The following is a 27,403-nucleotide window of genomic DNA, read 5'->3' as shown; positions in this document are numbered from 1 at the left end:
TGCTCACCTGTGTAGCTTTGAATTCTGGCTCTTCTTTGCCACCATTCCTGGTGATATTGCTCACTACAAAAGTCTAATTGACTACAGGAGTGCGGGATTGGAATCAATCCAGCTTCCTAACATGGTTGTTGGATTACTTAAAGTCTCCATTTAACTCCTTTACCTAAGATCAGAACATGTTCTCAGTCTTCAGCAACACTGCTATAGGAAAGACAATCTGAATGTTTGCATCTGTACATCAGTTTTTTGTATAGCTCTTCCAACGAGATCTATTCTAAATACTCAACCCCAAAATTAAATTTATTACTCATAAATGAAAAAAAAACCCTGATCATACTGGGTAAATGTTAAAATCAGGCTGAGACATTGTCTTCTGTGCAAGATTTAACCTATACAGCAAATCTGCTATAATCCTCAAACGAGGCCTCTAAAATCCCCTCTTATTGTGACAGTAAGTCATGCTTATTTATGCTGAGTTACACTGTGGATATTTTGCAGTTTACTATCAATAATATCAATACATCTCTCTGTGTAACTGGGAGGTTCGTAGCATGCATAGCAGATGAAAGATATTATTTTTGCCCCGTGTATTTTATATGGTAAATTGAACATGGTATAACAAGGAGGATGCAAAACAGTTGGAAGTGTGGGCCTGGAGATGGGGGTAGAATCAATGATACTACGTGATTTACTCCCTAAGGGCTAGAGAACAGCTTTATATGTGGTTTTTGGTGACTCAGTTAATTGCAAATGAGACCTATTTATGTTATGATTCTTAAGGTGGATTTGAATAAGGAAGGCATTAATGGTCTTTTGATTCACCCAGAATAAGCTTTCTAAGCAATAGGGCTGATGTGGATAAAGGTGTGAAGTTGTTTACAGGAGAAGCAGTGTTAGCAGAGTGAAAGGAGGGAAATGGTGATGCAAAAGAAGATCTGGGGCTCAGTTTCTGTCCGTGCTGAAGTTATGCTTTATGCACCTGAAAGTGGAGAACCAAAGGAAGGCAGCTCTAATGACTTTGATTTTCTTGATGACCTGCAGCAGCAAACTACAGGTTGTGACTACTGATACATGAAACATTTGTGCTGCATTTTTGTTCTGCTGATTAACTTGCTATTCCCATGCTAAGGAGATGCAAAAAGGAAAGAATGACACATTTTCAGAATGCCTTTAATCTTTTTCAACACACAGTGTTTTATTTCTTTGGATGCTAGCTTGAATTCAACCCAAGTTATTACTGCCTGCAAGTCTTTTAGTGGCCCTTGGTGAAAAAGTTGTTGGGGGGCTCAGTCTGGTTACTAGTGGATAGATGTCCAGATTTTGAAAATGTTGTCATATTTGGCACTAATATGACTCTCAGCAGAGCTAAAAAGTATTGAATGAGCAAGGCGCCACCTGCATCTTAGAATATATTGATAGAGCACTGTGGAGACACATGCACTGTTGGTGCTTGTGTTATACCTGCTGAAAGGATACATTGAGGACTTCCTTTAATTTACAGAACTGTACCTATACAGCAACTTGCTCAAGGTCTAAATTGAACTGAAAATCCTGTTATCTGCTGTGGCCTTCTGTGGTCATTTATTTTCCCTTAGAGAAGCATAATGAAAATTCTTGGGGGGTAATATAAGTGAAGAGGATATTAAAGACATCACTGCCCTCTGGAAGAGCATTTTATGTTCCTGCAGCTTTGGACACTGATCAGAGATGGGTTTCTTTAATATTATTAAGTGCTCACTGGAAAATGTCTTCTTTCAATAATGTAAGTGTTCTCTAGAGTCATCTCTTTATCTTTTGGAAGATTCTATTTTTTTTATTGCACCACTCTGTTAGTAATTAAAGTTTGGGAACAAATTGCACCAGTACATTTAGAGAATTCATGAATGTGAATAACATGGCATTTGTTTCAAATTGTACGTAACAATACACGTTCCCTTTATTATTTTGAAGTGCATGTAAAATGTAGTAAATATTTGCTTTAAAGTATTACACATAATATTTTCTTTCAGGTAGCTTACTGTATGATCCAAAGCTATTTGAATGTCATGTTACTAAAACAAATAAAAACAACACAAATAAAAACAAAACAACCAAAAAACAACCAATCCTCAGAGATTAGCATAGGTATTTGTGAATTTTTGTAGCTAGCAAGCAAAGCAGATAATTCTCTCCTCTATCCGCTGCCACACCCTACTGGTACTAGTGAAAAAGGTTCACAGATAAATATCATGAAGATCATCAGATTGGTGGCAAGAAGTTAAATCTCAAGAATCTATTATTACATTACAAATTAGTTTTCACACCATTTTGTGACTCATGCATAAAGATTTCCTCTTCATTAGGGAAATGGAAAAGTTGATGTTTGGTACTCTGACACTTTAAGTACATAAACATGCTTTCATTGTGTTAATGGCGAGTAAAATTAAAATAATAAGAACATAAAAATAGCCATTCTGGTTTAAACCAAAGGCCCATCTAGCCCATTAGCATGTCTTCCAACAGTGGCTAATGCCAGGTACCCCACAGGGAATGAACAAAAAAGGCAATCACCCATATCCTGACATGCATTCCCAGCCTGTGGCAAAGAGAGCTTAGGGACACCATCCCTGCACATCTTAGTTAATAGTCATTGATGGACCTAACCGCCATGAATTTATCTAGTTCCTTTTTGAATCCTGTTATAGTCTTGGCTTCACAGCATCGTCTGGCAAAGAGTTCTACAGGTTAACAATTAAACACATAATTAAAAACGGGGAAGTAAATGTTTCTGAAGATTTCAACCACTGGACCCAATCCTACAAAGCTTTAACATTTAACCCAGTACTTAACCTGTATGAACTGTGTAGGGCGTAGATTTTCAAAGGCCCAAGAGGAAGTCAGACACTCACCTCCCACTGAAAGTCAGTGGGATTTGGATAGCCAACTTTCCCCTTTCTACCTTTGAAACACTTCCCATTAATCATTACACACCCCCATATGAGGTATGTAAACAGTACTCAGCTCCTCTTTGCAGACAGAAACAAAGAGAAAATGCTTAAGCACTGCGTCAGAAGGAGTCAAATGCAGTTGTTCCTTATTCTTATCCTCATGCCTTGGTTTAGACCATGCTGCCATTAATGCTAGTGAGCTACCCATCCTAGAGGCCAGAGGTCACACAGGCTGCTTAATTGCTGGCAGCCAACTTAGAGGTAGCTTGAGGTAGCTCAGGTACCATAGCTCTTAACCCTTAGGCTTAATCTACACTGCAGGGTTTTTGTGCAAGTCTTTTGCATAAGAGTTTTTCTGCAAAAACGCATCTAGACCTCAAAGTGCATCACCAAAGCGATGTGCTATTGCACAAGAGAGCATCCACACTGCATGAACACTCGTGCAAGAAAGCTCTGATGGCCATTTACAGAATGGCTATCAGAGCAACTGTGCTTTTTCCAATAGGGGTTTCTTACCCAAAAACCCCTCCGGAGGGTCTACACCTGCCTTTTTGCACAAGAACTGTAGCACAAAAAGGAGTTATTCCTCATGGGGAGAGGAATAACTATACCTCAAAAAGCCTTCTCTTCTGTCGATTTTCTTGCACAAAAACGTGCTTGAGGTGTTAATGCTTCACCGGTTTTTGCGCAAAAACCTTGTAGTGTAGACATAGCCTTAGAGCAGTAGCTTACCTCAATGGCTTTGAGTGTAGTGTCAGTCACGGGTTTCCCCTCGCTATCAGTGGTCTCCCTCTTACTGGTTGCTTCATTTTGCCTTCTGGACAAATCAAAAAGCCTTCCCTTACTGGGGTAAATAAAAGTCCAACAAGCAGAGCTATAAATGTCTTTCTCTGTTCCACTTCTTGGATCATGGCCTACTCCCCAGCCCTTGTGAGATCACCTCTTGCTTGCAAGGGTCCATACTGCTATAGGTATTGGTCTTTAAAGGTACGCACCAGCAGTAAATCTTGCTACTACCCTAAAGACCAGCCCAGGGTGAATTTAGGAGCAAGACTGCAAATAATTTAATTTTGGGAAGATAAAAATTATAATTAAGGAAGATATACTATAGTTCAATCACAACTATGGGACTTGAGGCGGAAATTAATTTACAGAAGTCTTATGACCTGTTATGCAGGAGGACAGACTAGATAGCCACAAGGGACTATTTTGTTTTTTAAATCTATGATTTTGTTCCTTTAATTATCAGTTAACTTGTTTTAAAATGCTCCAGTCTAGTTCTGATTTCAGTGCAAATTATTATCTTTGCTTTCTTTCCAGCAGGTGCAGCTATTTACAATAGTTTTTATGTTTTCTGCAAAAGTTTCTGTCAAGCTGTGAAGCCTGGGAAACTGCGGGTCCGTTGCAGTACATGTAAAGAAGGGACACTAACTCTAACAAGGGTAAGCAAGAGCTTTCATGTTTATAAAGAGTATAAAATATATGTTTATAATATTTCTCAATATATTAACTGCTGTATAAAGCTTAGAAGATGAAAACAAAGATTATTTATCCTTCCACTTACTTTCTCCCCCCCCCCCCCCCCCCTTTGGCTCAGTTCGTTTAGGGAAAACTTTTCAAGCATGAGCTCTGATCTTGCAAATACTTCAGCATATGTTTAATTTTATGCACTGTGAGTAGTCCAGTGGACATTCTGGATGTTAGGTGCTGAGATCTGGATCCACAAGGGGCTTTTAGTCACCTGTAATGTCACTGTAACAACACTGATTCTCAAACACTTGAGTTAAACTGCTAGGTTCCTTCTACAATGAATTGGGAGAGATTCATAAAATTCCAGAGGGGATCTTTGTAATCATCCTGTATAACATAAGCCATAGATTTTCACCAAAATATTTCCTAGAGCAGATCTTTTAGGGAAAAAAAGCCAATATTGATTTAAAAATTGTGAGTGGTAGAGAATCCACCACGGTCCATGACAATTTTTTTCAAATGGCTAATTACAGTCACCATTACAAATGTATGCCTTATTTCTAGTCTGAATTTGTCTAACTTCGACTTCCACTCATTGGCTCATGTTATACCTTTCTCTCCTTGACTGAAGAATCCATTATTAAATATTTGTTCCCCATATACATTGGATTATAATCTATAACAGTCACCCGTTCACCTTCTCTTTCAGTTGCTTAACATTATATAAAGGGATGTTTTCCAATCCTCTAATCATTCTTGGGGCTTGCGGAGTGGACTAGGCACTGAGGCCCCTTTGCTGGAGGCTTTGTGGTCCTACAACACCCCACCACAGATAAAAGGTGGTAGAGAGGTCCTCCAAGCAGACAAGAGTGGCTGCAGGGGAAGGCCAGGAAGGCAATAGAAAAGGAGCAGCAGAACAGAGCATTAGTTAGTTGCTGTGAGCAAATCAAGGAGTGAAGACTGGGGGTATGTCTACACTACATGGCTCCGTCGACAGTGCCATGTAGATGAGCTTTGTAGACATAGCAAAATGAAGCAGTTATTTAAATAATTGCCACTTCATTTACATTAAAACGGCTGCCGCACTGTGCCGATCAGCTGTTTGTCGGCACAGTGTGGTAGTCTGGACGCTTGGCGGTCGACATCAAAAGCCTTTGACGACCGCCCAGTTATGCCTCATGGGATGAGGCTTACCAGGGCAGTCAACAACGGACTGTGAAGGATAACAAGAAAGGTTTCTACAGGCATGTTAAGAAGAAGAAGGTGATCATAGAGGGTGTGCGGCCCCTAATGGATGAAGGAGGTAACCTAGTGACAGATGATGTGGGAAAAGCTGAAGTACTCAATGCTTTCTTTGCCTCTGTATTCACGGACAAGGTCGGCTCCTGGACTTCTGCGCCAAGTGATGCAAGATGGGATGAAGATGGACAGCCCATGGTGGGTAAAGAACAGGTTAGGAACTATTTAGAAAAGCTAAACGTATATAAATCCATGGGTTCGGACTTAGTGCATCCGAGGGTACTGAGGAAGTTGGCAAATGTCATTGTGGAGCCTTTGGCTATTATCTTTGAAAAGTCGTGGAGATCGGGAGAAATCCTGAATGACTGGAAAAAAGGCAAATGTAGTGCCCATCTTCAAAAAAGGGAAGAAGGATGATCCAGGGAACTATAGGCCGGTCAGTCTTACCTCGGTTCCTGGAAAAATCATGGAAGGGATCCTTAAGGAATCCATATTGAGGCACTTGGATGAGAGGAAAGTGATTAGGAATAGTCAGCATGGATTCACAAAGGGCAAGTCGTGCCTGACCAATCTGATTAGCTTCTATGATGAGGTAACTGGCTCGGTGGACATGGGGAAGTCAATGGATGTTACATACACCTTGACTTTAGCAAGGCTTTTGATACAGTCTCCCACAATATTCTTGCCAGCAAGTTAAGGGATTGTGGATTGGATAAATGGACGGTAAGATGGATAGAAAGATGGCTAGAAGGCCGGGCCCAGCGAGTAGTGATCAATGGCTCGATGTCAGGCCACAAGAAATCTGATGAGATTCAACAAGGACAAGTGCAGAGTCCTGCACTTGGGACGGAAGAATCCCAAGCATAGTTACAAGCTGGGGACCAACCAGTTAAGTAGTAGTTCTGCAGAAAAGGACCTGGGGGTTACAGTGGATGAGAAGCTAGATATGAGTCAACAGTGTGCCCTTGTAGCCAAGAAGGCTAATGGCATATTAGGTTGCATTAAGAGGAGCATTGACAGCAGATCTAGAGATATCATTCCCCTTTATTCGGCTTTGGTGAGGCCGCATCTGGAGTATTGTGTCCAGTTCTGGGCCCCCCACTACAAAAAGGATGTGGACGCACTGGAGAGGGTCCAGCGGAGGGCAACAAAAATGATTAGGGGGCTGGAGCATATGACTTATGAGGAGAGGCTGAGGGACTTGGGTCTGTTTAGTCTGCAGAAGCGAAGAGGGATTTGATAGCAGCCTTCAACTTCCTGAAGGGAGATTCCAAAGAGGATGGAGAGAGGCTGTTCTCAGTGGTGACAGATGGCAGAACAAGGAGCAATGGTCTCAAGTTGTGGTGGGAGAGGTCCAGGTTGGATATTAGGAAAAACTATTTCACTAGGAGGGTGGTGAAGCACTGGAATGGGTTACCTAGGGAAGTAGTGGAGTCTCCATCCCTAGAGGTGTTTAAGTCTCGGCTTGACAAAGCCCTGGCCGGGTTGATTTAGTTGGAATTGGTCCTGCCTAGAGCAGGGGGCTGGACTTGATGACCTTCTGAGGTCTCTTCCAGTTCTATGATCATTTAAATCACCGTTTCATTTTGCTATGTCTACAAAGCTCATCCACATGGGTCTGTCGGCAGAGCCATGTAGTGTAGACATACCCTAGGTGACTAGCTGACTGACTGATAGTGCTGCAGATAGTTTAGTGTGGAGAACTCATGGCAAAAAAACCCAGAGCCCTGAAATAAAGGCAAAGACAGCACAGGGGCATGAGGAAGTGACGCAGGGAATTAGAGCAACAGTGGAACACATAACAAAACTTTAATGTTACATTTAAATCATTGAGGGTCTGTGAGGGGGCTCACTCACCACCACAGCACCACCAGTCATCTGCCCTGGGAATTAGCTCCTTCTGGCCAGCTGGGAGCCTTCCCTCGGGTGGTGTCTCCCCTCTTCCCTCCAGGCCATGGCATCCTCTTCAGGACACTGCCCTCCGGCAGTGCCCATGTCAGTCTCTGAGTCCCCCTTCTGGGGGTGTTGTTTCTTCAGCGGGCCATGCTTCAGGCCCTGCAGTCTGGGAGCTTGCTTGGCCAGAGTTCGCCTTGCCTTGCCTTGCCTTGCCTCAGCTCAGCTCAGCTCAGCTCAGCTCAGCTCAGCTCCAGGGAGCCTCCTACTCCCCCAGCAGCCAGGCTCTCACTGCTCTCTCCTCTGAGTAGCAGCCCATCCTCTTATACAGCTCCCAGCTGGGCCCTAATCAGCTAACGCGGCCTCAGCTGGGGCTAAACTCCCAGACCCTGCTCCGGGCTGGGGTTTGCTCTTAAAGGGCTAGTGCAGGGCAAGCGCCCTGTCACAGGGTCTCTTTAATTTATTATTGAAGTTTTGAAAAAACATTCAGTGGCATGCCAGCTGAACAATTGTAAATGTATCTCAAACAGTCAGTTTTAATGGCATGTTGATTTGTAAACTGAAGGCTCTCACAGAACCTTTGAAAAAGGTTCTTTTTTATACTTAGAGAAACTAATTAATGGTTACTTTCTTAAGGATATTTCTCCCTAAAGAGAAAGAGGGGCATGGATTAAGATGTCCTGATGGCATGGATTAAGATGTCCTGATTCTACTCTCAAATCCAATAGTGATTCCCTCTCTGGCTTTGTGCAAGCCACTTTAGCCAAAATAGTCATAATTAGAAAATACTTTTGAAAAACTCACGTTCTGGATGCCAACCCTTAAAGTAAATATTGCGTCAAAATTTTCAGTCTGGTATGTCCAAAGTTAGATACTTGTATCCACATTTAGGTACTTAAATAGGAGGCCTGACTTTTTCTGAGGTGCTGTGCATTTGCATATCCAGTCAACTTAATTAGAGGTTGTGTGTTAGGCACCTCTGAAATTCAGGGTTTTTTGGCATTAACCTGTCTGCCTCAGTTTCTCAAGCAGTAAAATGAAGGTAAGTCTAATGTGTCTGAGATGGATGTTTGAAAGGCTTTGAATATTAATAGAGACTTGTTTCTCTTAGGCTTTTATCGTAATTAATATTCTTAAATACCAAGACATGCAGAAAAGAACATTATGCCTCCACCAAGCCGCCCAGACTTTTAATTTCCTTCCATAGTTCAGGTACCATCACCTTGTGAGAGATCAATGAGCTACCACAGAACCAAGAAGTTACATTCCACTACAAAGACATTTTTCTGATCCTTCTTTTTCACCCAAGTCACATTTTAATTTTAATTAATTATGGTTTCAATCAAATCTCCATTAAAATAACTTGACTCAAAATTGTCTTTACCTCATAGAACTTTGGTTCATATTCAAATTTATAATATCAGTTAGATGTCAGAGCTTCTGAAGGAAGATGCTGTTTTTAATAGCAGACAATAAAATAAATTGTTAAAGAACTGTCAGGTTCTTCTTTGAATTGCTAACACAGAACACACCTTAGGCTCTTGTCCACGCTCACTGATTGTACAGAGTATGTTTTTATTTTGCTGCTTCAGAGGCTTAAGCAATAAATCCTTGAGATGAGGTTGCATTTACAGATTCAAACAGACTTTAGCATTAGCTTCCTCCTTGATAATTCCCAGGGCTTGTGTCTGCAGGTCTTGGTATTCATCTAGTTCTCTGAGCTCACAGATGCTCAGTCTTCTATTTTGGGGAGTTGGAATTAATGAGAGCCATCTGATGTGCCAGGGTGAGTCATCAGAATAACTCAAGATTTCCATATAGGTTGTCAGATTTTAGGAACCTCTCACAATATCCTTGCCTCTTTCTGTCCTCATCTTCTTTCCCTCATTTTCTAACTCCACCCTTCTGTTTCCAATCCTTTTTTTCCCTTTATGCCCTTTCCCACATCTTCCTGACTTTCTCTTCTCTTTTCCATTGCTTTGGCCATCCTAGTAGCTCCAGGGCTTTGAGTGCTGCAGCCTCTAGGGATATAATCTCATAAAACTCAACCCACTTCTGATAGGTTACTGGAGTTTGTGGCTTCAGTGGAGACATACCATTATCATATTGCTGACACAGCATAAACACATTGCCAGAAACAAAACTAGGACTCTCAGTGTCCTGCAAGAAATAGAAGTTTTACCAGTGGGGATCCTAGGGCATTGTCCCACAAAATATTTTTGGTGTACTTCTTACGTTTGCTTCTACTTAGACCTGGCTTACGCTAGGGTGCTATTTTGAAATAAGTCCCCCTTTCGGTTGAATTTATAAGCGGAATGTCCACACTACCAAGCCTGTTAGTTCAAAATAATGGGTTAAGTATTTCAAAATCTATACTCCTCCTTTCCTCGAGGAATTACACTAATTTTGAAATAGAGTTAGTGTGGACGCTCTAGTGCTGCTATTTCGAAATAACTACTCCCCAGAGTAATTCAAACTGATTACTCTCCAGTGCTTCCTGGGGCCCTAAGTCAAAGTAGCACATCCACATTAACGAAGCCTGCTTCAAACTAATTCCGAGGCTTCCCCATAGTGGAGACATGCTATTTTGATTTTGCAAAATCAGGAGTTAAGTAGAATTTATTTATTTCAAAATAATTTCCTAGTACAGACGTGCCCTTAGTGTTAAACCCAGTAACATTTAAGATGAGTTAAATTTTGAAGGGATTCTAACATGATGGGATTGAAGTTCATATTTGCTTAGTCTTAACTTTGCTGAAGTTTACCGGAACTTCCACATTTCTGAGATTCCCTCACCACAGTTTTCTTATTTAGAAAAGTATTAAACATTGTTTTTAATTTTGGTAATTAATAAAAAAGATTGAGTCTCTTCTTCCCACCCTGTCCCCAATAATTCCTTAGTATAAAAAGCTCTAACACGGCAGATCTCTCAACAAACTCTTGCATTGGACAGTGTGGAATCTACCTCAACTATGTTATTTTGGCATCTATGGGGTAAATAATATAAGGAATATACAAGCTGTTAATTTTCACTAAATGAACAGGCTGCAGCTGCTTGTTTTTCTATTAGCATATTTTACATTAGACATGTACAGAACCTCTCTGGAAACTGTGGCAGGAGCATCTGCCAGTATTAAGATTGGTTCAATATTACAACTTTCAAACGATTCATATTTTTCTGCAATTTGATATTCCCTCTGAGAGAGTGAAATGTTGTATTTTGCATGTATCTACTTTAGACTTTATATAGTCCTTATGCCCACTGCTATAATATACACCTAAGATGGTTTTTTGCATGGTTACATTTGTGTATTCTACTCAGGTGTACATATGCCAGAGGTGGAGAACTTTCTACAACAATATTTGTTGGACAGTACATGCACAATGCTTTGTAAGGGTGGCACTGCTCTGACCATTCCCACAATCCTCCTTGCTTTGACCCTTCCCACAATCCTTCTCCTTGCCCATGGCTATAGTTGGAGCCCCTCATGCAGTTTACCTCCGTTTTGTTTTCTTCTACATAGTTAGATAGTTCAGCTTTCTACAGGTTGAACCTCTCTAGTCTGGCAGTCTCTGGTCCAGCAACATCAGTGGTCTGGCATGATTTTAGGTAGATGGATGTCCACTTAGCATGGGTGTGGGCAAGCTTTCCATAGTCCCATAAAGTTTGTTTACAGCCACCAGCCCTAGCTCTCAGTGTTTTGTACTATTATTTAGCTCTAATTTACCCCTAAATGTCTTCGAAGAGCCCAGTAAGCAGTGGAAGTGTTGGTAATGCTGCTAGACAATATTGGCCTTCCGTAGTTTGGCAAATTCTCTGATTTGGCACTGGTTAGATCCCGAGAATGATGGATTAGAGAGGTTCAGCCTGTATTTATTTGTTAATTTATGAAGGAATCCTATCACACCTTAAAGACTAGCAGATATATTTATGCATAAACTTTTGTAGGTAAAAACCCCTTCATCACATGCATGGAAATCATAGAGGTTAGGAGATATCTATCTATATATAGATATAGATTATAGATACTTTCACACTAGCATATAAAAAGAAGGGAGTTACTTATCAAGTGTAGGACCAGTGTTAATGATGCCAGTTCAGTCAGGGTGGATGTGGATAATCATTCTGAGTCCTAATTCAGTCCTTATTTGATCCTGTTAAATTTACTATCCTGTTTCTTTTTGTAATCTGGTTTTGAAGTTTTTTTTTTAAAAAAAACACCCTTTTAAATCTAGTATGGAGTGTCCAGGAAATTAAAGTGTTACCTTTCTTGATGTCTGATTTCTGTCCATTTATTCTTTGGTGCAGAAACTGTCTGGTTTGGCCAGTTTTCATGGAAGGGTGCATTGCTGGCACATGATGGCTTATATCACATTTGTAGCTGTGCAAGTGGACGAGCCCCTGTAGGTGTGGCTGATGTGGTTAGGTCCTGTGATGGTGTCGCTTGTATAGAAATATGGATGGAGTTGGCAACATAGTTTGTTATAGGCTCACAGGTGATCCTCCAGTTGAAACAAGATCATGGCAAGATAATTGTTACAGATTTGGCATGGAGAATCAGGTGTCGATTCTCCAATTTTCACAACCTCTCAATGTAGCTGCTGTACCATCTGCTTCATCTTCCAGAACAGCATGGACAGATAAAGCACCTACACCCAAAAAGCCTGCACCTTTTGGCATGGCTATTGACTGGTTAAATCAGTCAAAGAACAGTGACTCTATAGCAATTCTGAAGATATTGCCTAATAGCTGAAAGGTAATCCTTTTGACTGACCCACATATTCAATTAGGTGGAAATGGTTTTCAAGCTAGCTCACTTTCTGTAGCATATTCTCTATCAGAAACTATGATTTAGGACATTTTGATGTGCCTCTTGTATCTGAAACCCTTGGGCTTTTTAGCTCTGTAAGAGTCTACTTAGTGACAATTTATCCTTTAGTTCAGGGAAGATTGGCTTCCATGTGTGCATTTTTACCCTGGCAGTTTCTAAATTTTTTAAGGAATTGTTTGACTCTTTCCCCTAGCAACGGGTGTGTCTACACTGCACTCTAACTCGAAATAAGATAAGAAAAACAGTTTCTTGCCATTTCAACCAGAAAGGACATTGTCTCAATGACTTAATTACCTGCATCCTGCTTCAAAAGCCTTTTAAGACTGCACTTGAAAGAGAATCCTCTGAACTGTTATTCATGCTAAAATTCGACACTTTACACCTGAGTTTGAATAAAGGATCTAGTTATCTCACCCATTCTAAAGATAGCTTCCCCAATTATCACCTCTAATATCATTAGCTCCCAGACATTTACCTTCCCCCCCTTCCCATCCCCCTTCTGTTCTGAAATTTGATTTGTCCTTTTCATATGGGTTCATTTTTTTAATTGTATCATTTGGTATATATGGTTGTGACAATTTTCTTCCACTATTTGAGCTGAGGAAGTGGGTCTGGCACACGAAAGCTCATCATCTAATAAACCATCTTGTTAGTCTTTAAAGTGCTACATAGTCCTGTATTTTGTTTCAGCTACATCAGACTAACACGGCTACATTTCTATCAATATTTTGCTGTAGAGTGTTTCAGTCACAGCAAAGCTAAAACTGAGAAGACAGTAGGAAGTTGTGCATGTAGAGATGAAAGGGATAGGGCAGAATTGAGCGTGTCTGGTGGTGTTCCTCTCAAATAGACCTCTATAAACATCTTGAGAAATAAAAACAGTATTTTTAAATATTTGTTTTAAATCAAATATGCCATTTAAAGGTTCTCTATCAAATAATTTATGTTTTTAAGTAAAGCTGGTTTAGAAAAAAATCAATTTGTTGATATCCCTTAAATTGCAGCAGCTCTGTGACAGAGTGGCGTATAGAACTCATTTCTCTTGACTGCTAATCTCATGCTCTAAATAGTGGGAAATGTTGCCTCCTTTATTTAGCTCAACTGAATTAAGTGGTAATTATCACATTAGTCTTTCTTTTCGTGGGACAAGGGTTCAAAACCTAATTGGTTCAGAAAGTGAAAACAGGTTTAGTGGTCTCATCTTAGTTCATAGTGGACATCATTCCAAATTATAATCCACTGTTACAAGAATTGCCCTATTAGGCAGTTTTTGCATACAGGGTGCCTAATTCTGAAATGTCAGGGATGTTGAAGGTGAGGATTGAGGTGCATTGTCAGAACCGAGCAAGGAAATTTAATCTGTGCCTGCCTACTTTCTCATCCCACAGTTATCAACCACACATTAGCGCTCAAGTAGGCAAGATATGGCCTGGGGGCTGGCCCACAGCCCACCCCAATGGACCCACAGGTGCAGAGCACTGGCTCCTCCAGCTGCCTCTCTGTTCTAGGAGGGTGGTGGTGAGGAGAAAGGAGGCCGAGCTCTGTGCATAGAAAACCCAGTCCTGCACCCAAACTCCTTCTCAGACCCCACATCCTCTCCTGCACCCCAGTTCCCTACCCCGAGCTCCCTTCTGCACTCAACCTCCATCCCAGACCCTGCACCTTCCCCAAAGAAAAGTGTGGCCCTTGACCATTTACCAAAATTTTTGAGTGACCCCCCCATTAAAAATTATTGCCCACCTCTACATTAGCAGGATAGCAATGTGCAGCCAGCAGAAAGGCTACTGAAACTTAACCTCAAGCCAACATAGTGAAGCAATTAGAAGGAAGTGAGCTCTGCACACTGGTCAGCTGGCAAAAACTCCTCCCCAGGTATAGGTAGTAGGTTGTTGTGCAGATGACTGTGAGAAATAACATTGTCCCAGTCTCAGAGGAAGAAAGACAGGCTGCTGTGCACATGGTTTAATTAGCCACATCTTCACCCATTCATTTAACTTGAGGTGAAATTTACACCATTCAGATGTTTCACTTTTCAGAGCTATATAGTACTCATCAAATATGTCCAAATTATGTCAAAATTGGCAGTGCAGGTCCTAATTCTCCTCTTCACTGTGCCTGCAATTTTGGGAACTGCTGTCCATCCTCCTCCCTTTTGGCCCGTTACTGAGACCTCACAGCCCCTTTCCTTGTGGTAGGGTTAAAGGAGAGTGAAAAAGGAAGAGTTGTCTCCCGACTGTACTCCATATTAAGAACCCAACCCTTCCTTTCCCCACCTTTTTAGGTGAAAGGTTTCCACTTCCCAGTCCTGTTTGGGAACCACATTTGCTCTGTGATGAGTACCTGCACTGATAACAGCTGTGCCTGCCATCTAGTGATTTGGGATGTTTTGACATACTCTAACTCAGTGTTCCTTAACCTTTTTTTATAAAGTACCCCTTTAAAAAATAAATTATAAGTATCCCCAGTACCTACATTTTTCAGAAACACACATTTTTTTTCTACCATTGCAACACATTTGTTTAAACAACTTAATCATAGCTGGGCGGGCAATAACATTTTTGGGTGTAAAAAGTACAAAAATAAAGCATTTTAAAACTTAAAAAAAATCAGTTTTCTCCAAATTTCAGTTGTGTTGACGTACCCCCCCAGACTTCTCTCGAGTACCACTAAGGGTACTTGTACCACTGGTTGAGAAACACTGCTCTAACTTACCTGGATCGCCTAACCCACCTCACTGGATCCCTGACCTGGAAACTGACTCTGCCTCTAGGAAAAAATACTTCCCAGACCCAAAAAGATACTTCCTAGCCCACAAGAAATCATGAAACTTGATCCTACTCTGAACCCGTGGGTGAGAGTAATTGTATGTGAGACTGAGAGTGAGCTCTTAGTAGAATGCATTGGATAAAAATACTTCTCCCTCTTCCAGTGTATATCCAATCCAGCCACTTCATGTTCACTTTTTGGCTTTGTTCAAGTAAGTCTGTCCCCCCTTCCTCCTCTTCAGAATACAAGTTGAGTACTGACTCTTAAAGAAGCCCCATCTCCTTTTTCCTGCCAGCTGGACAAAGACCCAGTGCATTCAGTTTCAATCAGCACATTTTAATGGGAACAGTTGGAAATATTTCTGTGTCTGGGACTTATGATGGACTCAAATAAGTTCCTCTTGAGGCCAACAGTTAGTATCAGTGGTATCTTTCAGTACAGGCAGTCCCTGGGTTACGTACAAGATAGGGACTATAGGTTTGTTCTTAAGTTGAATTTGTATGTAAGTCGGAACTGGTACATATTGTAGGGGAAACTCTAGCCAAACATTTCTCCAGAGCTCAGTTTTATTTTCCCACACCTCACTTCCCTCAGTCCTTTATTCTCAAGCTGAGGTGTCTGCTGAGAAAAGCCGCTCCGCGTCTCCCTGGTCTGCTGGGGGGGGGGGGGGGGGGGCGCTAGCTTCGCGTCTCCCTGGTCTGCTGGGGGGAAGCAGCTAGTGCGGGGTTGCCTCACCCCGTTTGTAAGTAGGGATCCAATGTAAGTCGGATCCATGTAACCCCGGGACTGCCTGTAATACAAATGGCCACTATTCCTAGCTTTTGCTTGCACAAGATTGAATTGAAGCTGCTGGTCCCTTGCCTCTCTCCCTATACCTTCCAGCATGCTCATCAGTTCCCCAGTTCTCATTTTATTGTAGTTGAAATGTTTTTCTAGATAGTGCAGAACTTCTGTCTGTGTGTTGAGCAAAAATGTAATTCTCAGAGCCAGTGCATTTCCACTGTACCTTTTTCATCAGTGCTCAGCAGCCTGCAGGCTTGAGCTAATTGAGCTAAACTCTGGATAATGCTGACAGCCCTTCACTTTCATACCCAGTAAACATTCATTTTTAAAATGATTTAATCCATATCTGAAAAACAGAATTGTCTCACCTTTGAAATTCCACCTGGATATTCCAGTGATAGCTGAGAGTCTTTTTCTTTATATTTATTTCTCTTTTGCAAATAGGGAATTGGCTGAAGTAAAACCAGCATAATCAAGCCACGAAAAGTTTGTCTGTGTGCATCACCATTATTCCAGGAGCCATCCTTGTTGTGAAAACATTCTTTTTAATTGTCATTTTACTGACTAGTATTAACTTTTATGTGGCATCATAGCAAAAGTTTTGTAAGGAGTTCTTATTCCATAAGTAACAAAGCACAATCTAAGCCAGCACTTGTTCCAGCAAATTTTATTGACATGAAAGTGAATACCTATGTAAAACCCACACAAAGCTTTAGGTGGCTTCAATTTAAAGTACATGCTAATCCTTTTCTGTGTGGAAGCTGGGAATGACCAACTTAATTGAATTGAGCATTCTTTTTTTCCTGGCTTGCTGCCTGATATTTTAAACATTACTTGTTCATTCAAAACATTGTTACTTTCTAAGACCTTCTTTAACTGTCATGCCTATTTGCATATTATTATTTAAATGTATGATGTTGGGAGTGAATTTAACACTTATGATACCGCAGTTCTTTAAAGCTAAAAAGCTCTCCCCTCCCTTCCCCGCCCCGCAAATACACACACACATCCACCATGCGCACACAACTTGTTTCAACAAAGACATAACCATCTAAATAAAAAAATTGTAATTTCCGGATAGCAGCTAGGATTGCATTTTATGACCATTTTATGACCTGATGCTATATGGGAGATTTATACCAGATTGAATTTAATTATAAAAGAAAAGGCAGTTGCTAAAAATGTATAACCTCTTCCTCCTTTCACTAATTAATCAAGAGCAAAAGTGTGGAAGTCTTTTATAGACCACCCACAAGGCTGCCAGCAACTTTCACAAGATAACTTGCAAAGCTTTGTTACCAGTTTCATGCTGTTTTGACATTTTATAGCATTCAGGTTCTTTTTCAATAGCATGTAGAGTATCACAATTTGTAGCAATAGCCCTTGTTCAGGTCATAAGTATATAGACATTCTCTTTGTGGAGAAACAAGTCATGATAACACTCGGATATGGATTTCTTTTTGTAAAGTCTTAGCAATGCAAAGCAAATGCACAAAGTTAACTTTGGCTTTAGTGATAAAAGAGAAGTATGGAAAAGTCGTGGATTCTTGGCCATGACCTAGGAAAATGGATGGATACACACACACACACACACACACACACACACACACACACACACACATGTTGACAAACACAAGACCTGATTGTACAAAGTGCTATGTCTCTCTTCAGCTATTAACTTCAAAAGGAGCAGAGAGTGCACAGTATCATGCAGGATACTGCATTCAGGGATGGATTTTGAAGTTCTTTTCAAATTTCACTTTGGCTTTATTCAGGCAAGCACCGATTGACTTCAAATACTGCCAGTGGGCCTGATTCCACTGTTTTACATAGTGGTGTCTGCTCATGTAACTCCATTGACATCTGAGGCAGTGCTATTGATATAGTTGATATAGGACCTGGGTAAGTAAAAGCTGAAAACAGGTAAAGTAAGAGCTTTGTCTAAAGTTCTGAGTAAAGGCTACAGCATTACACCACCAGGGTATGTCTACACAGCAAAGTTATTTTGAAATAACAGCCCTTATTTCATAATAACTTTCCTAGCGTCTACACAGCCAAACCACTATTTCGAAATAAATTTGAAATAGCGGAGCACTTATTTCGAATTTGGTAAACCTCATTCTACAAGAAATAATACCAAATTCGAAATAGCTATTTTTAAATAAGTGCTGTGTAGACATTTATTTCGAAAAACGGGGCCTCCAGCCTTCCCAGGGTGCCCTGGTGGCCACTCCAGCCTCAACCAAGAACACTCCACTCCCTCCCCCCCCCCTGGAGCCCTTAAAGGGGTAGACACTGCCCCTGACCCAGTGGCCCCAAAACATGAGCTAGCAAGCCACTGGTAGCCAGCCCTCCACCGCTCACCAGGAGCAGTCTATCAGCTCCCAGGAGGCTGCCAGGGCCCAGAGAAGGTGGGTGCCTTCCTGTTCCGGGGTGGAGATCATGGACCTTGTTCAGGTTGGGGGGGGATGCCCTCAATGTCCATGATCTCCACACTAGACGGAGGAACACGGCCATCTATGGCAGGATAGCTGCCAGCCTGGCCATCAAAGGCCACATGCGAATCCAGGAGTAGGTTTGCATGACAATCACGTTGGTCCGGCGAGACCCACAGCCCTGAGCTTCTTCTCCCCCTTCTTCCCCTTGCTTCCCCCTTCCAGCACCCTCCTCCCAGGTGTCCCCCTCCCCTCTCCCAGCCTCTCTTCTCACCTCTTCTGCCTCCTTTCCCCAGTCCTATCAGAGTTTCATCCCCCCCCAGTTTTGTTAAATAAAGAGAGTTTGTGTTCCTGAAAATACATGTATTTTATTTGACATCAGGAAAGGGGTTTAGGGAGGGGTAAGTGGAAGGATGTGAGGGAGGAATGAGGCACAAACCCCGAGTGGGGCAGACTAGGGAGGGCTCTTAGTGCTCCTCAGGGTGGAAGCTCTCCCGCAAGGCCTCCTGGATACTGACAGCCCCACGATGGACTTCCTGGATGGCAGCCTGCAGAAAGTGCAGCCAGGTTCACAGCAACGCATCCAAGAGATGCACCAGAGTGCCCAGGGGCAGCTCTGGCTCCATGTGATGGAGAGCTGTGGTATCCCAAGTGAGGGCAACCAGAGCACGCAGAGACAAAATGCTTTGCTGTCTCTCATCGAGGTAGGCAAGCAAGCAAGGAAAACTGAGAACTGGCTGTCCATGGAGGTCCCTTTAAGCACAGGCCTCAGATAGCCTCAGGCAGCAGCCTCAAACAGTAAGTCCTGACTTGGTGTCCTGCCGGAACTGGTTCTGGCCAGCCTTAAATACGATTCAGAGTCCACTCAGTGTTGATGCGCTATTTCGAAATAGCAAAATGCTAACTCCCAGGTACCCTGCAGCCCAGTGGAATTCAGAACCCTAAGTTAGGGGCTCAGCGCCTTGTGCATTGTATGAGGAGAATTAGGTGTCAAAAAAAGGGATTTTCCTAAGTTAGCAAGATGTGAAATGCAGAAGATAACAGCGATCTTAGGACCCAGGTCAACAACAAGACTTAGATTCCCAACTGCCATTGATGTGGGTTTTAGATGCTTAACTGACTGTCCAAAGAAGGTGCCTTGCTCCCTGCAGGATTCTCAGCTGTTTATCCTCTCTTTAATTTAGGGCTGATCTGCCTTAGATGCCTTTTTTCATGAGAACTCAGAGGGAGACCATACATAATAAAGTAATCCACCCTATTATAACCAGTTATTCACTGGTTGGAACACTCATCTGGGAGGTGACAGACCTGTTTTCAAACCCTTGCTCTGCCTAATTTGAAGCAAGGTTTTGAACCCAGTATCCCACATCCCATGTGAGTGACCTAACTAAGGGTATGTCTACACTACCCTCCTAGTTCGAACTAGGAGGGTAATGTAGGCATACCGCACTTGCAAATGAAGCCCGGGATTTGAACGAGGAACGAGGTGTACCGGTAGTTCGGAATAGAAAGCCTAGTCCGAACTACCTAGTTCGAGCCCCGTGTAGCCATGCTGCACGGGGTTCGAACCAGCGGGGTTTTAAAAATGGCAGCTCCCCGCTTATGCAAATGAAGCCCGGGAAATTCAAATCCCAGGCTTCATTTGCAAGTGCGGTATGCCTACATTACCCCGCTAGTTCGAACTAGCGAGGTAGTGTAGACATACCCTAACAGATTAGTTGGTACAATGGGGGTGGGTCTTTCTCAATGCCTCCTTTTGAAGTCACTAGATTTGTACAAGTGATTAAACATTCATTGGACTAATGTTAAAAAAATACTTTATAGCCCAGTAGTTGCAGTGGTTGTGGGACTTTTATCATCCTGTAGGGCAGACTGAGATACGGAGAATATAAAGATGTCTTAATCATGTAATCTCCCTTTCCCATAAGCTGGGAGTTCTAAACTGTGCAGCTTAAACCCAGCCTGTCATCTTTAGACTATCCAGTGAAATTTGCAGTAAGGTTCCCCTCCAGAAAGCCACCCTGTCAGAGGGGACTACTTTAACACTGTGATAGCTTCTAGTATAGATCGAGCAAAACCCATGGCTGCCTTTTTTTCCCCTGATCCTTGGCGTAGTTGCTTTAGAGATGTTTAATTATGTACAACATAAATTGTTTTGATCACATATTTAATACATAGCGGGCATAAAAATAAATGTTTTTTTTATTCACAAAAGCAATTTTCATTTAATACTAACAGTTTATCTGTTAGAGTACATCTAGACTGCATGCCTTTTTCGACAAAGCCTTTGTTGACAAATAGCATCTAGAGTACAACCAGTACTGTCGACAAAGCAAGCCGCTTTTTCGAAAGAGAATCTAGATGCTCTCTTTCGAAAAAGCACAGTTTGCGTGCAATAGCACCTTTTTTCAACAGAGTACTATTGAAAAAAGGCGTTATTCCTCGTAGATTGAGGTTTACTGCCGTTGACAAAACTGCCGCATTCTGTCAAATTACTGTTGACAGAACTTTGCGGTAGTGTAGACGCAGGTATAGTTTTGTCAACAAAAGTCCACTTTTGATGACAAAACCCTGTAGTCTAGACATACCCTTAGAGACAACAGAAAATTCTTAGACTGAAAATATGCATTACCAGGAAACAGTCTTGCTTCTGCAGGAAAATAAAATGCAGGTTTTGAAAAATGGCACAAGAGCCAGGACATTTCACTTCTAATTCATTAACTAAATGGGTAAACAAGTACTGGGCTGTCACACTCTACAACAGAAACACCAATCCAGGAACCAGTCACTGCAAAAAACCCTGTTGTCAACTCTGCACATATCTACCCTAGTCACACCATCACAGGATTTAACAACATTAGTTATCCCATCAAAGGCTCATTCATGTGCATGGCTACTAATGTCATATGTACCGTCAATACCCCTCTACCATGTACGTGTGACAAACCGGACTGTCTCAATACAAAAGAATAAATGGACACAAATCAGACATTAAGAATGGCAATGTACAGAAGCCTGTGGGGGAACACGTTAAACCTCCCTGATCGCATAGTTTTGGACTTACAAGTCGCCATTCACAGGAGAAAAAGAGTTAAAAAACAGACTGCAACAGGAAACTGCTGAGCTGGAATTCATATGGAATTCAAACTTCTAGTACACAGTCATTTACCAATGTATGTGGTCTCATTGAGATATATGTGCTACAAAGTGTCTTAAAATGTGGAAAAAATACCAATTTTTAAAAAGAATTCAGTAATATGCACCACTTCTAGCTATATAGAGATGTAAAACAATCCTGGAATGGAGCTTGGAGTAGGTGTCTGCAGTTTTGTAGGTAAAAATTGAAAAAAAAGGAGAAACAAAATCACCTAATTTATAGAAAAATATAATCTTCAAGTAAGCTTCTGAAACAAATGGTCTGTAAATCCCAATGACCTGACAAAATAGCTGATTTTTTTGTCCCCAAGCCACATCTCCCTTCCCTCTGGCAAGAAAAGATTTCCATTTTCCATTCAGCTCTACTCCTCAGTCATGTATCAGGCAGAAACTGAGTCCATGAGAATAATATACACTAATAAGACATCATGATTGCAGTGGCTAATTATTCTAAGCTAAGAAAAATCAGTAAATGGTCTTGTTAAATTATAATATATTCACCATTACAAAAAGGAGAGCAAGAGAGAGAAACAAAACTAATTAATTTAAGTAAGTAGGCTTCCAAAACTGTAGGGCTTACCACTCTTATTTTTTTTTTAATCTGCCAGAATACTGCAATTTAAGCAGCAGAAACTATTAAAGTTGGATTACCAGGCAGATCCTTCTCATCGAATGTCAATAAACAAAACACCTGAACTTTTGATGCCAACTATAGCATGAGTTATACAAGTTAGTGATGTTTAAGGTATAAATAATAAACAAAATCTTCATCACTCTCACACTTTTGAATTAACATTAAGGTCCAGATTTTTCTGCTCTCCTTTAATTTGCATTTAGGTCTTGACCTCATGATAACAACCCCTTACCATGCATTCACAATTATCTAGCAGCTGTTATATTAAGTCAGACGTATTTTTACCCATTCTATACAGCCAAACTAATTAAAAGGAATGTGAGATTAGACTCTTCGAGTTCTAAGCTGTCATTAGAAATGGCTAGGTAACCAACAGTGGCATGTTTGGTTTTGCTGTCAGTTTCTGAGCTTTGTGCTGAGTTTTTGCAAGTATGAAATGCTCTTTATCTTTCAAGGCCTCCAGTAAACAATAATAATGCTTATACAATGACAATATTAATACCAGTGAAGGATGCTTTATTTTATGGAGTTCAAATTTGTATGCCAAATTTTATATATTTAAAAAAACTTTGTATGGTTTTCTTTACTTAATAATCTTAGTTATAAGTAGCTTAAATGCATTATTTTCATGCTATTTTATTTCTCCTTTTAGCTACAAAGGGAGAGATATCAATTTTCTAAAATATTTTTCCTTTCCTAGCGTCACTTGACATTTAAGAGCTCTTATTTGCTTTTACTTCTACCTAATATATTTCAATAATGTTGAAGAATAGTGGTGTTTTGTTACTTTCCTATTCAAAACCTGACTTATATGCCTCTCAGGATTTGCTGTGCATTGAGAAGGATTTTGTTGCGTGCTTGTGAAGTGATGTCACAATATTAACCACATGTCAATCTTGCTCCATACTTCTGGGATAAATGAATGCATGTGATTTAAAAGTGGGGGACAAAGAAGGAAAAAATAACTCATTTAGTCCCTGCTGCTTTAACTTTGTATGACCAACAGATGTTCAGACAATGCTAACTATGTCAGATCAAATTACAGATGCATCGTGGCAAATATTGATAAAATCCTGGCTATTGCTAGAACATGTTGAATGCCATGTTGCCCATAACCATAATAAAACCAGCTTATGCATAAATGAATTCTGTCAATTTTAAGTAAAAATTGTAAACCCTGATATGATGTGGCAGAGTGCTGAGAGGTAACCAAGTGTGCAAACATTAAATGGAGGATTATCCTTATTTGTGAAGAATCCATTCCAGCGAGAAATTGGACTGAAGTCCTCTCTTTAAAAAAGGGTTACTATACCCATGGAGCTAAAGCAAAAATTGTTCTTTCTGTTAGTATCCTGTGTGAGGCCAGGAAACAAGAAGCTAGGGATATTAAATAATTTTTCTGCCTGCTTTTTTCCTTTGGAGATTCTCATCTAAATAATAGAGTGCTAATAAGCCTTACTTAGCTTTTAAAATCAGATGAGATCCAAGCATTTTCAAACACATGCATTTTCAGTCTGCTAGTGTGTATGAGGGGCCTCATTTCTTGCCTAAATTTTTTGAATCTAAAATGCTTTATACAAAGCCCATATAAATGTTTTATGTATTAGATTCTCATCTGAGTGTGTAGGAATAGTCTATCCATTTGTAGTATCAGGATCCAACTTTGTAAAGAAGCACACATTGTACATTGCTATTGGTAAGGTGGATATGGAAACAGCTGTAAATAAATAAGTTTAACTAGCCCCAGCCTTCTTTAGTTTCATCGTTTAGTGTAGATCAAAAAGCTCTTAAATGATATTGTTTACAGTAGTACTTTAATCAGTTTGCAAACATCTAGAAGATAAGGTGATAAGTAACAGCATGGATTTATCTAGAACCAACCGGACAGCTTTCTTTGACAGGATAAAAAGCCTTGAGGATAAAGGAGAATTGGTAGATGTGGTATATCTAGACTTTAACAAGGCATCTGTAACGGATGACCTTCTAGGGAAACTAGGAAAATACAACTTAGATGGAGTTGTTATAAGGAGGGTGTATTACCAGAGAGTAGTTATTAATGGTTCACAGTCATGCTGGAAGGGCAGAACAAGCGGTGTTCTGATTATTTGTATAATGACATAGAGAGTACACTTAAATTTATGATGATACCAAACTGGGAGGGGTTACAAGTGCTTTGGAAGACAGGATTATAAATCTGGAAAACTGGAGAAATATTGTGAGTAAAGAGGTTGCAATTCAATAAGCAGAAATGCAAAGGTCTTCATTTAGGAAGAAGTAATCAGGTGCACACATGCACACTGGGAAATGATTACCTAGGAAGGAGTACTTTGGAAAGGAATCTCGGGTACACAGAGGAGCACAAGCTAAATAGGTATCAACAGTTTGACACTATTAAAAAAGCCCAAACATTCTGGGATGTATTGATAAGAGTATTGTAAGCAAAACATGAGAAGTAATTATTCCACTCTACTCTGCGCTGATTAGGCCTCAACTGGAGTATCATGTCTAGTTCTGAGTGCAACACTTCAAGAAAGATATGAACAAATTGCAGAAGATGCAGAAAGAACAATTAAAATGATGAAAGGTCTAGAAAACATGATCTGTTAGGGACTGGACTTGACGACCTCTTGAGGTCCCTTCCAGTCCTATGATCCTGTCTCCTAGTGAGCACTAATCATTAATGTCTTCTGTAACTATTGGGCAGTTTATTTTAACCAGCAGTGCTTAATCTCTCCACACTGTTTAGAATTTCAGTTGTTCACTTTGTGTTCAGTTTTTAAGTGTACAGATACACCCCAAAATGCCAGATCTTGTGCAAAGAAAGTGCTAGCAATGTTATAGAGACCAGCTTCTTACCAAGAAAGGGGGAGGGAAGCAGATGGATCTGCTCATTTTCAGATTGTTGAGGCTACAAGTCTCACTTAGTCACAGTTTTCTCTAGCTGACCATCTGGTTGCCAGACCTAATGAAATGTTACAAAAATCCCCCAGAAGTAAAATAAAAAGAAACAAGGAGATTGGGGATTAATTGTATTCATTCTTGTTTGTTACACAGGATGTGTGTATTTTGTAAGTTTTGTTGACTTTAATATTTGTTATGAATAAAAAGCCCAAGGGAGAATAGTGTTTATATGAGACTCTCATATGTAATTTTTTTTATTGACTGATTTTCATTCCCAAAAATATGCTGTGACATACCAAAACAAAAGAAGGAAAGGAACTGGTAGAATGGGAGGGAGTAAGATGGGAAAAAAATCCATGAAAATCACAATGTTTTCTTCAAATAGAGTACTATTTCTTGCAGAGGTAGATACCACCCTAAAATGAGAAAGGGGTTCCATAAGTAGACACCATGATCCATGCAAATTTTGCAGGATCAAGTGCAGAGAAAAGACCATTTGTACAAGTTTCATGGCCCTCCACCCTCATAGTAGTGGGTCAGAGGTTGCATGAACTTTCAGATGGATTTTTTGTTGGTTTCTGGGTGTAGAAAGAAGAGGAAGGTGATGCCTGTTTACACCAGCTACACTGTATCCAAGCTACCTCCACCCCATGTAGTATTGGGGTGCCAGACCAGGGAGGTCCAACCTGTACTATACCATTCCTTGCCAGACCACAGATGTTGCTGGACCTGAGAGGACCTGCGAGGTTCAACCTGTATCTAATTCTTCTCTAATTGCATCCATTTTATACTAGGGGAAAGAGCATATAACTCAGCAGCCATTTACTTCAATACTTTTTGTGGTTGTGAGAGGAAAATGAGCTCCAAGTGCAGTTTATTTGCCGAGTTTTTATCATAACTTGAGTTATTCATCATTGGAAGTGGTACGAGACGGAAAAAAAATCCTCTTACCTCAATTTTGTTAAATAGATTTTCCACTTTGGATTTGTGGCAATTTTGGGAATAGGCTTTAGAAAATAAGAGCACCTCTTGCAGCACTACTTCTATCACCAAAGAAAGTAGGAAATTATACCAAAAGAATTACAAAATGGTATTTTAGCTTCCTAAATGTGCAGTTGCAACCTGTCTGTTTTCTAACCTGGGGATTCATTTCCCACCTCTAATCTGTTCTTGCCAGTGAAATTCAACTTAAGAATTAGAGGGGTGAGCAGAATTCAATCCCATCTTTGTGGTGACAGCTGCCTCCAGTCACTGCTGCCAGCACTATCCACAACTTCTGTGCTAAAGGGTGAACTGTAAAACAGCTTCCAAAGATGCTGTAAATCTCTCTCCAATGTGCATCTGTGAAGGATATTTTCAGGGCCATCTATCCTCCTCCTGCAAGACCAAGTATATCACCTCCAAAACATATGTTGTCTTCAGCAGATAAGCAACTGTATTGCCAAAAGTCACTCTTGAACCTGCTGCATCACCAGACCAACAATCCTTTGAAAAGTTCTGTTTTCCCTGGCATTGCTTCAGTGATTTCTCTTTTAAGGAGAGGCTTTTTGTAGTGAAGAGATACTTTCCCCACCAGGTAGCAGTGACACATTATCATAAGTATAGCACCTTTGAATAGTGCCTTTTAGCCCAAAGTGCTTTATAATTTTATATATACACATACACACACATGAGTTATGTATTCACTGAAATGCAGCACAGGGTTAGAAGGGGAAATCTTTAGTCAGAGGTGGAGAAACAAAGCCTTTTTCTTTAATGTCCAGTTGTTGGTGATGAGGTATCAGAGCTTTCATTTTTGAAGTCTCTTTTAAAAGCTTCTCATCTAATGAAATGCATATTATTAAACTCAGTGTCTCTAACTGGAAGATGGAAACTTGTGCTGACCCAGAAAGAGGTTGCATTTGTGGTTGTAGGAATTCTGGGCATTTCTACCCTTAAGCTGAGGCCATTAAGCCTTCCCATGTACATAAGCAATCTCAGAAAGGGAAAAAAGTGTTCTCTTGGAATCCAAGGATACATCTACACATCAAGGCCAAGCTCAAAATAAGATTCGCAACTTGAGCTATGCTAATTGCATAGCTTAAGTCGAAATAGCTTATTTAAAATGTGCGTGTGTTTACACAGCACTTATTTCGAAATAGAGCATTCTTCCTTTAACTTCCCTTAATTCTCATAAAATAAGGATTTCAGGAGTCAGAGTAAGAAGTCCTCCAGCTGGAAATCATTTCAACATTATGTTGAAATAACTGCTTGTGTGTAGATGTGCACTTTGTTATTTTGAAATAACGTCAGTTATTCTGAAATAATGGTGCTGTGTAGATATACCCCAAATGTGGAACCTCTTTATCCACATTTCTCACTTAAGGA

The 27,403-nt window shown here is 40.6% G+C and overlaps 1 protein-coding gene and 1 long non-coding RNA gene across 5 annotated transcripts in view; one reads left to right on the top strand and one right to left on the bottom strand.

The window, feature by feature from the left end:
• Window positions 1-27,403, top strand: part of PRKN (parkin RBR E3 ubiquitin protein ligase) — a 1,191,290-nt gene that overhangs the window by 443,991 nt on the left and 719,896 nt on the right. For 3 of the 4 annotated variants that reach the window (XM_075924581.1, XM_075924579.1, XM_075924578.1), the window contains one exon: window positions 4,248-4,369. In XM_075924581.1, coding sequence (XP_075780696.1) covers window positions 4,248-4,369 — 122 coding nt within the window. The remainder of the gene's footprint in view (window positions 1-4,247; window positions 4,370-27,403) is intronic. The other variant, XM_075924580.1, reaches the window with a different exon arrangement.
• LOC142827941 (uncharacterized) overlaps window positions 1-27,403 on the bottom strand; it is a 281,731-nt gene that overhangs the window by 137,426 nt on the left and 116,902 nt on the right. The gene's annotated exons all lie outside the window — the stretch shown is intronic.

This window comes from Pelodiscus sinensis, chromosome 3 (genome assembly GCF_049634645.1).
Source record: "Pelodiscus sinensis isolate JC-2024 chromosome 3, ASM4963464v1, whole genome shotgun sequence".
Classification (NCBI taxonomy): Eukaryota; Metazoa; Chordata; order Testudines; family Trionychidae; genus Pelodiscus; species Pelodiscus sinensis.
This window is presented reverse-complemented; position numbering and strand designations above follow the sequence as displayed.